This window comes from Acinonyx jubatus, chromosome E2 (assembly GCF_027475565.1).
Source record: "Acinonyx jubatus isolate Ajub_Pintada_27869175 chromosome E2, VMU_Ajub_asm_v1.0, whole genome shotgun sequence".
Taxonomy (NCBI): Eukaryota; Metazoa; Chordata; class Mammalia; order Carnivora; family Felidae; genus Acinonyx; species Acinonyx jubatus.
Genome location: NC_069396.1, coordinates 46671514 through 46685535, shown reverse-complemented (window position 1 = coordinate 46685535; position 14022 = coordinate 46671514). Strand labels below are relative to the sequence as shown.

The 14022-nt window shown below is 44.8% G+C and overlaps 1 protein-coding gene and 1 long non-coding RNA gene across 2 annotated transcripts; one reads left to right on the top strand and one right to left on the bottom strand.

The window, feature by feature from the left end:
* Positions 1 to 798: 798 nt before the first annotated feature.
* Positions 799 to 2933, bottom strand: LEUTX (leucine twenty homeobox). The gene is made up of 3 exons (XM_027044629.2): positions 2924 to 2933; positions 2168 to 2319; positions 799 to 1423 (listed from the first exon to the last, which is right to left on the bottom strand). Exons 1-3 carry the CDS (start codon positions 2931 to 2933, stop codon positions 977 to 979), a joined length of 609 nt encoding a protein of 202 aa, XP_026900430.2. The 3' UTR covers positions 799 to 976.
* Positions 2934 to 4442: 1509 nt separating this feature from the next.
* Positions 4443 to 14022, top strand: LOC128313229 (uncharacterized). The gene is made up of 2 exons (XR_008293618.1): positions 4443 to 5532; positions 12540 to 14022. It is a non-coding gene; the product is annotated as an uncharacterized LOC128313229 (long non-coding RNA).

Sequence of the window (14022 nt, the reverse complement as noted above, 5' to 3'; positions counted from 1 at the left end):
CTTGCTTATACTCCAGAGCTCTCTCTGAGCTATTTTCATCAGTGAGTAGTTAGTTGTTAAATCATTGTTTTGTGGAGACACAAGTGCTGCGACCTCCTAGTCCACCACCTCGCTAATGTCCCTGTGACTTTTTTAAAGAGATAAAGATGGTCCATGGGGAACAGGTGCAAGAGAGCTTCGTCTATATGGCATTGACTTTAGTTGGAGTGCTTTCATGGAGCTAGGTCAGTTGCGACAAGCTAGCACCCAAGGAAAACTAACTGGTTTCTACTACCATTCTAAAGGCACCTATGACTGCCCTTAATACTGAAATTTGGTTGAGACGGTACTCAGAGTACAGAAGTTACACAGGCAATGATAAGAGGTAGATTGTTGGGGTGCCTGGGTGTCTCAGTCGGTTAAGCGTCCGACTTCTGCTCAGGTCATGATCTCTCAGTTCACAAGTTTGAACCCTGCATCAGGCTCTCTGTTGTCAGCAATGGAGCCTCAGGTTCCACTCAGCAATGGAGTATCAGGTTCTGTGCTGACAGCTCAGAGCCCGGAGCCTGCCTCAGATTCTGTATCTCCCTCTCTCTCTGCCCTTCCCCTGCTCATGCTCTGTCTCTCTCTCCCTCTCTTTCTCAAAAATAAACACTAAAAAAAATTTAAAAGGTAGATTCTTTTTTTTAAGTTGATTTATTTTGAGAAAGAGAGAGAGAGAGAGACAGTGTGCACATGGGGGGGGAGGGGCAGAGGGGGGGGGGGAGAAAGAGAATCCCAAGCTGGCTCTGTGCTGTCAGCACAGAGTCCAATGCGGGGCTCGAACTCACGATGATGTCCTGAGCCAAGATCAAGAGACACTTGACTGAGCCACCCAGGCTATCCTGGATTTCTTTCTTCTCACAGAAAAAGGCAAATTCCTGGGCTCTGGTCCATTTAGACTTTGTTGACCCATGAAAGGCCTTTGGAAACGTCTCTCAGTTGGTCAGGATTTGGATCATAGATCTTTCTCAATAAGGGTGGGTATGTCAGCCATATCTCCTGAACTGGGACACCTGGGGGAGAGGTACTGATCTAGATCATCATCCCCAGGTAAGGCATATAGTTGTATAAGTTGATCTATGTCATAGGGAATGGAGGCCCAAGGAGGATCAGGGTCCCCCAGACATATCTGTTGGAGATCATGAGGTGGAGAATCCCAAGACGAATTCCACTTGGAGGGACCAGCACCTGCAGATTGCACGCTATCAGGAGACTGAGGTAGTTCATGGTCACAGGCATCCAAAATGCTGGGACTCCCGGGATGAGTGTTTGCTGAAGTTACAGATAAGGGAGGTTGCTCCTCTTTGATTGAAATCGTCTGGTTTGATGATTTTAGTGACGAATTTGAATCAGTTTGTTGCTGCTCTTTCTTCCTTTTCACGCGCTGGTTCTTAAACCAAGTCTGGGGAGAGAGGAGGTGAGCAGGTTAATACGGGGGGGGGGGGGGGGGGGGGGGAGGGGGCAGGGGGACGGGTCTAAAGGGAAATCCTCATGTTTCTCAGGAATTAGTTTCTTTTGGCATGAGAAGGCTAGTGTCTCATCTCTTCATAGTTATCTGAACAAGGGACATTCCTTCTATCCTCTGCTGTCCTGAGTTCCAGAAGGCAAATGGAGTGTAAGATCATGACAGAGCACTCAAACCCTAGATCAGGAGGGGTTAAGGCAAGGTGCTTCTGTCTTGGTGGATGCTCAGCATTTTCAGACAGACTTCTGAAGACCAAGAATTTGGAGTGGGAGTCTAGCTTGGGGTGTCTTCGGGATTCATTCAGGGGTTCTCATACCCCGAATACTCTGTGGCAACTTAGTTGCAAGGCATCTAAATGACCGAATGGTCTGATTAGGGAGAATCTAGACATAAACAGGAGCTGACTCCAATGGGCTTATCTGAGATCCATCGCTGTGTAGCATTGTGGGTCTGGAGTCAGAAAGGTCTGGGTACAAATTCTAGCTCTTATGTTTATAATCCTTGGAGGATTCTCTGCGAGCTTAGTGTTCCCTAATAAAATGGATGGTCATAAGAATAAAACTATAAGACATCTGTCTGCGCACACACCAGTTGTTCAATAAATAGGAATTACATGATGACTAAAGTGTATATGAAGCTCTGGGTTAGGTGTGCTGTGTAGACACACACTCAGGGACATACCTTTATCACGGATTCGTCTAGCTGAGTAGATGAAATAAGTTCCATCATGGTAACCCAGTCTGGGTACATGGTCTCTTCGAACACTTGTTTCAGTGCTTGAAGCTGTTCTGCACTAAAGTGTGTGCGCCTCCGGCGAGCATACCTTTGCTCTTCTGCAAAAGGAATAGACACAAGGCTTTCATTTAAAAAAAAAAAAAAAAAAAAAAACATTCAAAGATAAACTTCTTACCTGAGCCTGACCCGAGAGCCAAGAGCTTGGTCTTAAAAGTTGACTCAAATGGATAAAGAAGATGTGGTTTATATATACAATGAAATACTACTTGGCAATGAGAAAGAATGAAATCTGGCCATTTGTAGCAACGGGGATGGAACGGGAGAGTGTTATGCTAAGTGAAATAAGTCAGGCAGAGAAAGACAGATACCAGATGTTTTCACTCATATGTGGATCCTGGGAAACTTAACAGAAGACCATGGGGGAAGGGAAGGGGGAAAAAAAGACACAAACAGAGAGGGAGGGAGGAAAACCATTAAGAGACTCTTAAATACAGAGAACAAACAGAGTTGATGGGGGACAGGGGGAGAGGGGAAAGTGGGTGATGGGCATTGAAGAGGGCACCTGTTGGGATGAGCACTGGGTGTTATATGGAAACCAATCTGACAATAAATTTCATTTAAAAAATTCAAGAGGTAAAAATATAGGGAAAACTCCAATTAATTAATTAATTAATTATTTAAAAGTTGACTCATGGAACCCACTCTTCACCATCTTGCTGGGATTGCTCTGCACCACTGAAATTCTGTTTCCCCTATGCGAAAATGGTTCAAGCCTGGTTTAAGAGCAAGTAACTGTCCTAACTGTCCACTTGTTCTAGAGGAATATACTAGTTCTGGAAAGCAGTGTGGAGGTTCCCCAAAAAATTAAAAATAGAACTACCCTACAAGCCAGCACTTGTACTACTAGGTATTTACCCAAGGGATACAGGTGTGCTGTTTCGAAGGGACACATGCACCCCCATGTTTATAGCAGCACTATCGACAATAGCCAAAGTATGGAAAGAGCTCAAATGTCCATCTAAGGATGAATGGATGAAGGAGATGTGGTATATATACACAATGGAGTATTACTCGGGAATCAAAAAGAATGAAATCTTGCCCTTTGCAACTGCATGGATGGAACTAGAGGCTGTTATGCTAAGTGAAATTAGTCGGAGAAAGACAAATATCCTATGACTTTACTCATACGAGGAATTTAAGATACAAAACAGATGAACATATGGAAGGGAAGCAAAAATAATATAAAAACAAGGAGGGGGACTAAACATAAGAGACTCTTAAACACAGAGAACAAACAGAGCGTTGCTGGAGGGGTTGTGGGAGGGGGGATGGTCTAAATGGGTAAAGGGCATTAAGGAATCTACTCCTGAAATCATTGTTGCACCATATGCTAACTAACTTGGGTGTAAATTAAACAATAAATAACAATGAATAAATAAAAACAATAAATAAATTAAAATGAATAAATAAATAAACCTATGCTAAAGAAAAAAAAAAGAATATACTAGAAACTCATAGCCAAGAAAAATGAACCAGACTAGTGGGAGAAAATATATCTTTCCTCGGGGTGCCTGGCTGGCTCAGTTGGTTGAGCTTCGGCTCAACTTCGGCTCAGGTCATGATCTCACAGTTTGTGAGTTCAAGCCCTGCGTTGGGCTCTGTGCTGACAGCTCAGAGCCTGGAGCCTGTTTCGGATTCTGTCTCCTTCTGTCTCTGCCCCTCCCCACTTTTGCTCTGTCTCTCTGTCTCTCAAAAATAAATAAATGTAAAAAAATTTAAAAAAAAGAAAATATATCTGTGAGGACAGTTGGAATAACATAGGGTAGTGACATGATTATCAACGTTAGATTCATTTGAGTTCATATGATTCATAGAGTATTTGAGACTCTGTTGCCCTAATCAGCCATAGACTCAGGGTCACTGCCATCTACACTGGTCGGCATATGAGATCTTGAAGCTGATTTGGCCATTTATCAATGAGGCCAGTGAGAGGAGCAGGTATGGAGCTTAGTGACCTGAGAATGAATGTTGATTCTCCCATTTATTAGCTCTCTCTGGGAGTATCACCGCACTTATATTATTTGCCCCTTTTCTCTACCAGTAAAATGGTCCCATAGTTTACTTGCTTTGGGGAAGAACTGAGTATCCAGAAAGCAAGTCTGTTAATTACAGCCTCTGTGTATAATAGGTGCAGAGTGGGAGTTGTTTTATTGTTTAAAATATAAATGTAAAACCATGGCATCTAGCAATATTCGATCCATTTTCCATAGGAGATTCTGTTTATGTAGGGGGCCCTTATTCTTCATATATATATATATCTCTTCATACATAAAAAAATTAATAAAATAGAGCAAAGAGTCTCAATTTCACTAGGTAATAAAGAAATGGAATATGGATCAAATAGTAAGTACTACCTTATTTCCACTGCTGAAAATAGGACAGTGGGGGTGTACCTGGGTGGCTCAGTTGGTTAAGCATCCAACTTCGGCTCAAGTCATCATCTCACATTTCATGAGTTTGAGCCCCACGTCAGGCTCTGTGCAGACAGCTCATTGCCTGGGGCCTCCTTCGGATTCTCTGTCTCCCTCTCTCTCTGCCCCTGCCCCCCTTGTGCTCTATGTCTGTCTCTCTCTCTCAAAAATAAACACTTAAAAAAAAATTTTTTTTAAAAAGAACATGGAAAAACAAAAACTCACGGTACATGGAGTCCAGTTACAAAATGTGTTCCAATGCTTCCTGTTGGTATAACCCAGTGGTTCCCAAAACTGACCACTTGGTGTTGGCAAGATGCTACCACAAAGTCTCACCATCTTGCCTCGGCCTGTCCACAGCCCAACTGCTCAACCTCTAGCACTGCAAGCATTTGTTGCCCTTGCCCCAGCTTACCTGCCATAATATCCTTTTGAAATGCAAGGACTCCTTCTGTCGTGCGTTTGCTGAACTCCTGAATTCAGTCTATGTATCTGCTGGGTCTGAGGACTCCCATTTATACAAAATTTTGACGTAGTATAGTCCCTGCCCTACCCCGCCCTAATGTCACACCCTCTGGTAATCCATTCAACACGTGCTCCTTGAGAACCTGTTCTGTGCCCCATGCTGTGCAGGGCCCTGGGATAAAGCGGTGATTCCAGACTTCATCTCTGACCTCAAATGGTGGAGGAAAACAAATGGAAGTCAAAATGGATAAAATGTTCAAAAATTTCACTCTGGGAAAAAGAGAAAACACGCAGGATACAGAGAGAAACAGTAAACTGGGAAGGCAATTGAATCCAGAAGGTGAAGGATGAGCTCTGTGCGTTGGGCAGCTACTGGTGAGACCTCGCAGGGTGGGGATGAGGTTCCGGGGATGGGAGGTGCATGGGGAAGCCCCTCAAACAAAGCAGCAGCAGGCAAGGGTCAAGATCTTGGCAGAGCCTAAATGGTAGACATTCTTGTAACTTCTGTTAGAGTTTGGATTTGGGATGGTTGAAAGCCCAGGGAGAATTCTGAGCAAGGGACCTTAACTGATACATTGCATTTTAAAAAACTTATGCCTCCTGGGGTGCCTAGATGGCTCAGTTGGCTAAGCATCTGACTCTTGATTTGGGCTCAGGTCATAATCTCACAGTCCATGGGTTTGAGCCCCACATCCATCAGTGCAGTTGAAGCTGTTAGCGCAGAGCCTGCTTGGGATTCTCTCTCCCCTGCCCCACCCTCTCTCTCTGCCCCTCCCTGATCTCTATCTCTCTCTAAAAACAAGTAAACTTTAAAAATATCGTGCCTCCCTCTTGCCTCTTACCTTCCCTTTCCCTGTTTCTCGGTTCTGCATTTTCTTCACCTCTCAGGTGACCTATTTGCCACTTATTTATTCCTCCCCATGGTGTTCTTCTCCAAGACAGGCCTTATACATAGAGAATTGGCTCTAGTTCCTAGTCATCCGCCCTGGAGGCCCCGCACCCATTGTGGACCCAACATCTCTGAAGTGGAGCTGGGACTCTGGCCCTGGCCCATCTCACCTGCCCCCCACTCCACCCTCATCCCTCATCTCCACATGCTCATCAGCCTGGCTTGGAGAGGTCTTGAAAGAGCCCAAGAACACTGACTCTGGAAACATTGTCAGTAGCCCAAAACGATTGAAGCACCCAACTGTGTCTCATACAAGAAGAAAATTCAGGGAACCTTTTTGAAGTGATCAATGGTAGAAACACCTTCCAAATATCTATTCAAAAGGGTAAAAGCAGGCCTTGAATTTTCCATGTAAATTTTAGAATTGATCCCCAGAATCTCCTTGAGAAGCCAATGAGGATAAAAGAGCGTGATGTATTCAAAGGGTATGAATGTCAAAATAGCAGAGGATTTTGCAGGTATTTATGTTTAAAAACAGGAGTGCCTAGACGGCTCGGTCAGTTGGGCATCCGACTTCAGCTCAGGTCATGATCTTGAGGTCCATAAGTTTGAGCCCCGCATTGGGCTCTGTGCTGCCAGCTCAGAGCCTGGAGCCCGCTTCAGATTCTGTGTCTCCCTCTCTCTCCCCCTTCCTGTCTTTCTCTCTCTCTCAAAAATAAATAAACATTAAACATTTAAAATAAATAAATTGTAAAAACAGGGGCGCCTGGGTGACTCAGTTGGTTAGGCGTCCAACTCTTGATTTCGGCTCAGGTCATGGTCTCAGTTTGTGAGTTGAAGCCCCATATCAGGCTCCATGCTGACAGCGCAGAGCCTGCTTGGATCCTATCTCTCTGACCCTCCTGTGCTCTCTCTCTCTCTCTGTCTCAAAATAAGTAAAATAAGCTTTCAAAAAATAAAAAATAAAATCCTGCCCCTTCTTTATTTGTTTACCTAATAGCTATTCAAGTGACTACTCTGCCATGTCTTGTTCTCGTGAATAGAAAAATCAGGATTTGGAGAAATAGAGCTTGTCCTGCCCTCAAAGCACTGGCACCCTAGGGAGGGAGGCAGAAAATAAATGAGCAAACAAACCAATAAATAGTTTCTGGTCGTGATAGGTACTGGTATTATGGAGGCCACCAGCGGCACTGGTTAGAACACATTAGATTGGCGACCCAAGCAAGACAGCTCTGATGAAGTGTCTTTTTTACTGAAGGATAAGGAAGAGCATTCTAAGCAAATGGAACAGCAAACTGGAAGGCTCAGACACATGGAAAACCTGTTGATGTCTGGGGGGGGGGGCAGAAGGGCGCTGTGGAGACAGGGGTCATGGGAGAAGATGAAGCTGGAGAGGCAGACCAAGGCCAGGTCACGGTGAAGGAGTTTGGACTTTATTCTGGGAAGTAGAACACCATTTAAGGGGCCTCTGGAGATCGAGAAGACACCAGTCCACGCTCTTACCATGAGGTACTTGAGAAGTGAGAGACAAAGTAACCTCAATTTGACAGAGCTACACAGGTGCCAGGGGTTCACCTGATAGGCTGGGTCGAGTTGGGGCTGGAAAGAGTTTGAAGTTCACGTCCCTCCCTCAAGATGTTCTCTTCGTGTTCCATCTGCTTTGAGCATCAGCTCCCCTGGCCCCGTTCACTACTTTCTCATAAAACCCTCTCTGACCCCCCGGGCCAGGTCAGGACCTCTGTTTTATGCTGCCAACATTCTTGTTCTTCTTTATAAACTTGATGGGTTGATTTGCATGGGTTCTGATAACTCCTTCTCTCCCCAGAGATCCTCAAAGCCCTTCAGAGGACCCAGCCCATGGTCAGCCCGAAGTCAGGCACTTAACAGACTAAGCCACCCAGGTGCCTCTAATTTAATTTTTTAATTTTATTTATTTAAGTAATCTCTACACCCAATATAGGGCTTGAACTCACAACCCGAAGATCAAGAGTTGCAGCTCTTCTGACTAAGCCAGCCAGGTGCCCCTAGATTTAATTTCATTTAAAAATTTTTTTATTTTATTTTTGAGAGAGAGAGAGAGAGAGACAGTGAGAGCAGGGAGGGGCAGAGAGAATGGAGACAGAATCCAAAGCAGGCTCCAGGCTCTGAGCTGTCAGCACAGAGCCTGACGTGGGGCTCAAACTCACAAACTGTGAGATCATGACCTGAGCCAAAGTCAGACACCCAACCGCCTGAGCCACCCAGGCACCCCTAGATTTAATTTAATTTTTAATGTTTTCTGAAATTGTGTTCTTTCCATAATTTGGAGAGAATTTGGTTTAATAGAGGTCATTTATAATCCTGTAAAAATTACAGATGAGTCACACCACGGGAGAGGATAGCTAGATCTTCACCCATCATATTTACTCTTTCCCAAGCATGTAGAAAAACTACATGGGCATGGGGGACTCGTGGCTGGCTCAGTCAGTAAAGCCTGCAATTCTTGATCTTGGGGTTGTGAGTTCAAGCCCTGTTGGGTATAGGGATTACTTAAAAGATAAAATCTGTGGGGAATTAAGCTTAGGAATTCCCTGAGCCTGCACTGTGATGTGATTAAAGAATCACAAAGCCATAGAATGCTCATACCCAAGTTTGGGTAAACAAGTATAGATAAATAGGTGGGGGGGGGGGGGGGAGGGCAAAGGCCCCCAAGATGGAGGGGGTACAAAGGCCTCCAGGATAGAGAGGGTGGGGCAAAGGCCCCAGCACAAAGGTATATGAGGTAAATAAGATTAGGTATTCAGGGCACATACACCCCCCAACTTAGTACTATAGTAGAAAGCTGTTTTCACAGGAAGGAAGGACCAAATTAGATAAACAGGCAAATAGGGCTATAGACCAATGTGGGTGAAGCTGCCCAGAGTGGAGCTAATTAGCAAAAGAAAGGTGCCTTGTTAATCCTGAGGTTACATGCTCTATCTGTCTTATCCCCTAGGCTGGCTAAGATAAACAGACATGGCCATTAACATCCATCTACCCAGTGCCAGGATTTTGGTTTCTATTGACCCAAACCCTAACACCATATATCTTCAAACCCCCTTTCCCTCATGCCCATGAGTTCATGTTCACAGATTCATTGTCTCTTTGTGCACGTCCATCACGTTTGTAAGCCTTCTGATCTTAATAAATACAGAGCAAGGATCCTTATACGGGGCTCTTATCTTTTCCCGGACATTAGCCATCTCTCACATTTTAATCCTGCGTCTGCTTCTTTGCTGGACAAGAAAGAACTTTAGACCCAGAGTCTATGACAAAAATCTTGAAAGAAAGAAAGAAAGAAAGAAAGAAAGAAAGAAAGAAAGAAAGAAAGAAAGAAAGAAAGAAAGAAAGGACACATGGGGATACTGATCTATACCTTTCCTTTTTTGTGATATCTTTATCTGGCTTTGGTAGCAGGGTCATGGCCTGAAAAAAATGTTTTGTAGAATTCAGCAACAAAGCCATCTGGTCTAGGGTTTTTCCTTGTTGGGAGATGACTGATTCAATCTCTTTACTTTTATGGGTTTATTCATATTTTATATTTCTTCTTGAGCCTGTTTTGGTAATTTGTACATTTCTAGGAATTATACATTTCCCCTGGCTTATCTAATATAGCCATATAATTGTTTATAATATTCTGGTATAACCTTACTTATTTTGTTAAAGCTGGTAGTAATGTCACCATTTTTATTTCTGATCTTAGAAATTTGAGTCTTTATTCAAAGTCGGTCCAGCCAACAGTTGGTCACTTTTGTCAATTTTTTAAAAATGTTTACTTATTTTTGAGAGAGAGAGAGAGAGTGCATGCAGGGGGAGGAGCAGAGAGAGAGGGGGACAGAGGATCCTAAATAGGTTCCACGCTGACAGCTGCAAACCCAATGTGGGGCTGGAACTCACAAACCGTGAGATCATGACCTGAGCCGAAGTAAGACGCTCAACTGCCTGAGCCACACAGGTGCCCCTGTCAATCTTATTAAAGAACAAACTTTTGGGGCGCCTGGGTGGTGCAGTCGGTTAAGCGTCCAACTTCAGCCAGGTCACGATCTCGCGGTCCGTGAGTTCGAGCCCTGCATCAGGCTCTGGGCTGATGGCTCGGAGCCTGGAGCCTGTTTCCGATTCTGTGTCTCCCTCTCTCTCTGCCCCTCCCCCGTTCATGCTCTGTCTCTCTCTGTCCCAAAAATAAATAAAAAACGTTGAAAAAAAATTTTTGAAAAAAAATAAAAGAACGAACTTTTGGTTTCATTGACGCTATTCTTTTTTGTTGTCTCTATTTCATTGATCTCTGCTCTAATCTTGTCTCCTTCCTTCTGCTAGCTTTGGGTTTAGTGTGCTCTTCTTTTTCTATTTCCCCTTAGCATAAAGCAAGGTTATTGATCTGAGTCAATAGACACAGATAAGAATGCTTAGGGGGCATCTGGGTGGCTCACTCGGTTGAGCGTTCAACTTTGGCTCAGGTCACAATCTTGAGGGTTGGTGAGTTCAAGCCCCGCATCGAGCTCTCTGATGTCAAGGGCGAAGTCCACTTCAGATCCTCTGTCCTCTTTGCTCTCTGTTCCTCTAGCGCTCGTGCTCTCTCTCAAAACTAAACATTAAAAAAAAAAAATGCTTACTAATGTGATGCTGTCATGGGTTTTCACTACCCCACTTACCACTAGCAATGGGTCTTTATTGTGACCAGAGCAATAAAATTTCCCATAATAAGGGTCCATCTGCCTTTTAGGATTTTTCCAGCATCCGCTTGGTTTCCACCCTTCCCTCTTAGCTGTGCAGTGTTTCTTCATACTCTCTGCCTAGGAAAGAAAAGAAAGTATTATTTCATCTTCTCTCATCCCTCATGTTAAGAAGCCACCCTCTTGGGGTGCCTGGGTGGCTCAGTCTGTTAAGCATATCAGCTAAGTCTGTCAGCTCAGGTCATGATCTCACAGTTTGTGGGTTCAAGCCCCACCTAGGGCTCTGCACTGACAGCTTGGAGCCTGCCTGGGATTCTCTCTCTCCCTCTCTCTCTGCCCCTCCCCCACATGTTGTCTCTCTCTCTCTCTCTCTCTCTCTCTCTCTCTCTCAAAAATAAATAAATAAACTTAAAAAAAAAGCCACCCTCTTGGCATTAATTTCCCTGCAGTGAGGGTTTGCGAGTGTATGGGTGCTGAGAGGGCTTCTCAGGGGTGTTGGGCCAAAAGTCAAAGACGCCCAGTGGCAGGCAGAGAAAGGTCCTGAGGAAAGGGCTGTCGGCTCACACCCACTTGAAGCCAGCAGGAAATCTTTGTGGCCCTGGTCGCCTCAGTAACGGTGCTGTAAAGGTGAGCCCGAGGTTATAACAGGATGCAGATAAAGCCTGATATACTGGCTTCCTTTCAGTTCCTAGTCACACCAAGCTCATTCCTGTGCTTGGAGCCTTTCACATGACAACTGTCCTGGAAACTTCCCAAAATGACATTAACAAGGCAGGGAGAATGTTCTAGATTAAAAGAGACTAAAGAGAGCAACCCTACGGAATGCCCGGCACTTGATTGGATTCTGGGTTTTAAAACAGCTATAAAAGGGGGCTCCTGGGTGGCTCAGTTAAGCATCTGAGTCCGGGTTTCAGCTCAGGTCATGATCTCATGCTTTGTGGAATCCAGCCCCGAATAGGCTCCATGTGCCGACAGCGTGGAGCCTGGTTGGGATTCCCTCTCTCTCCCTTGATCTCTGCCACTCCCCTGCTCATGTTCAAGTACTCGCTCCCTCGCTCTCTCTCTCTTAAAATAAATAAACTTTAAAATTTTGTTAAAAATAAAACTGCTATAAAGGACATGCTTTTGGATGATTGGAGACATTAAAAAACTTTTTTTTAATGTTTATTTATTTTTAACAGAGAGACAGAGCACGAGTGGGGGAGGGGCAGAGAGAGAGGTAGACACAGAATCCAAAGCAGGCTCCAGGCTTCCAGCTGTCAGCACAGAGCCCGACGAGGGGCTCAAATCAAACTCACAGACCTCGAGGTCATGACCTGAGCCAAAGTCGGAAGCTCAACCAACCGAGCCACCCAGGTGCTGACAATTGGAGACATTTAAATGCAGACTGTGCATTAGTCTCTAATTCTTTAGCAGCCTCAGAGCAGAAGGGCTACGGAAGAGACAACAATGGGAGCTTAGTGCCCGCCAAGGGGAGGGGATCTGGTTAACACCTTCAGCTAAAGTCGGAGCCCCAGAGGGATACACCCTAGGGGAAGGGGTGTACCAATCAGCTCTCAAAGCAACCAAAGACTGAGCCTGATCAGCGCAGACACTATTTGGATTAAAAGAATCTGCCTCCCCCACCCCCACCGCCCCATTCTCACTGTGTGAGAACCTGATCCACTTGAGACAAAGATAATACCTTTTCAAGTTGGAACTATGCCTGCAGCTCCGTAACAAGAGTTAACACCCATTGGGTATTTACTTCATGCCAGATATGGTTCTAAGGTGCTTTCGTATATTATTTCCTTTAATCACCACAGAAACCCTGTAATGCAGGTCTGGCACTGGTTTTACAGATGACGACCATAAGGGACAGACGTCTCAAGGAACTGGTTCCTACCCCTGAGCTAACAAGTGGCATAATCAGGTTCTGAATCCAGCCGATCCGGGTCCAACATTTCCCGCCTTAATTGCAATGGTATTCATTGTTATCAGCCTCTCATCTGATCTTGAGGCTTGTGCATCTCGACTTCTGATCTCATCGTGACTATCTCAAAGGATCACTAAATCTCCAAAGTCAAAGTCCCGCTTGCTCGGGGAACCAGTCCCCTTCCCTCCAGGTAGGTCAGGCGTGGCCTTTCCCCATCTCTGTCAGATCCTAGACCCAGTTCTCAACGTCTCCCAGTGGTGGGAGCCAGGACTCAGTGCCCTGCCCCCCAACACCCCATTCTCCAGGATGTAGTAAGAGGTTTTCTTTCAAATGCACATCGAAGCATGTCACACCCTCTCATCACACGCCAGTGTGATATTTCCTTGCTTTATCAGCTCAGAGGACCTAAAAGTAGCAACACTCCAGTAGTAACAGTCACACCCACCACCCAGATCAAACACAAGGAGTGAGTGACAGGGTCACATCTTAAAAGACATTTGTAACAATATCCTTACATAGTACTTATTACATGGCCAAAATCCTTTCCCAATTTCAGACAACTAAACCAAGGATGTCAGGTATCTGTCAACTGCCGCAGAATTATAATGGTGGCTGTGGGGGGCGGCGGGGGGGGGGGGGGGAGGGAGGGTTACTTTGTAATTTGAGGAACGTAAAGTGAAAAGTTGCCCTCAAAGAATGCCTTTTCCTTCCCGTAGGCAAAGATTTATTTGCGAGACTTTTCCAGTTTCTGTGGGCAGACACAAGTTTGGAAATGAATTGTCAGGGTTTTAGACCAAGGAGGATAGCATTTGTTAGAACAAGCGCAATTCATACACATGGATAACAGTGACCAGACTCCTTGTCTTGCTGTTGTTCGAGATAACAAAATAGCAAAGCGTTCCAAAATGTATTGGCTTCAAACAGTAATTTATGATTCCCTCGTCCAGTTTTGCAGGTGTAATACGCCCATGGGTTGTGCACCGTGTGGTTTTTATCAGATCACAGTGGGGACTCAAGTTTTCGGAAGGATACACCAGGCTGGGCTTCCACATGGATGTGTTTGCTCACATCTCACACTTCACTTGGTATGGCTAGACCACGGCTGTCTTAGACTTCCTCAAATCCCAAGGATCTCATGGTTTCTGGACTTAATGGTGACTGGCTTCTACCATAGTGAGCCTATATGCTATCCAGTCTCCTCCATTTTTCTTGCTTCTTCCAGCTAACTAACCCCCACAGGGAAGTGGGGTTAACACAACTGAAATGTCTGGGTTTTTTTTTTTTTTTTTTTTTTTTGAATGGTGCTTTTGTGAATGATCACAGCTTCTTTCTTGAAGCTTGAAACACCTGGAAATAAAGGAACAGTATATTCC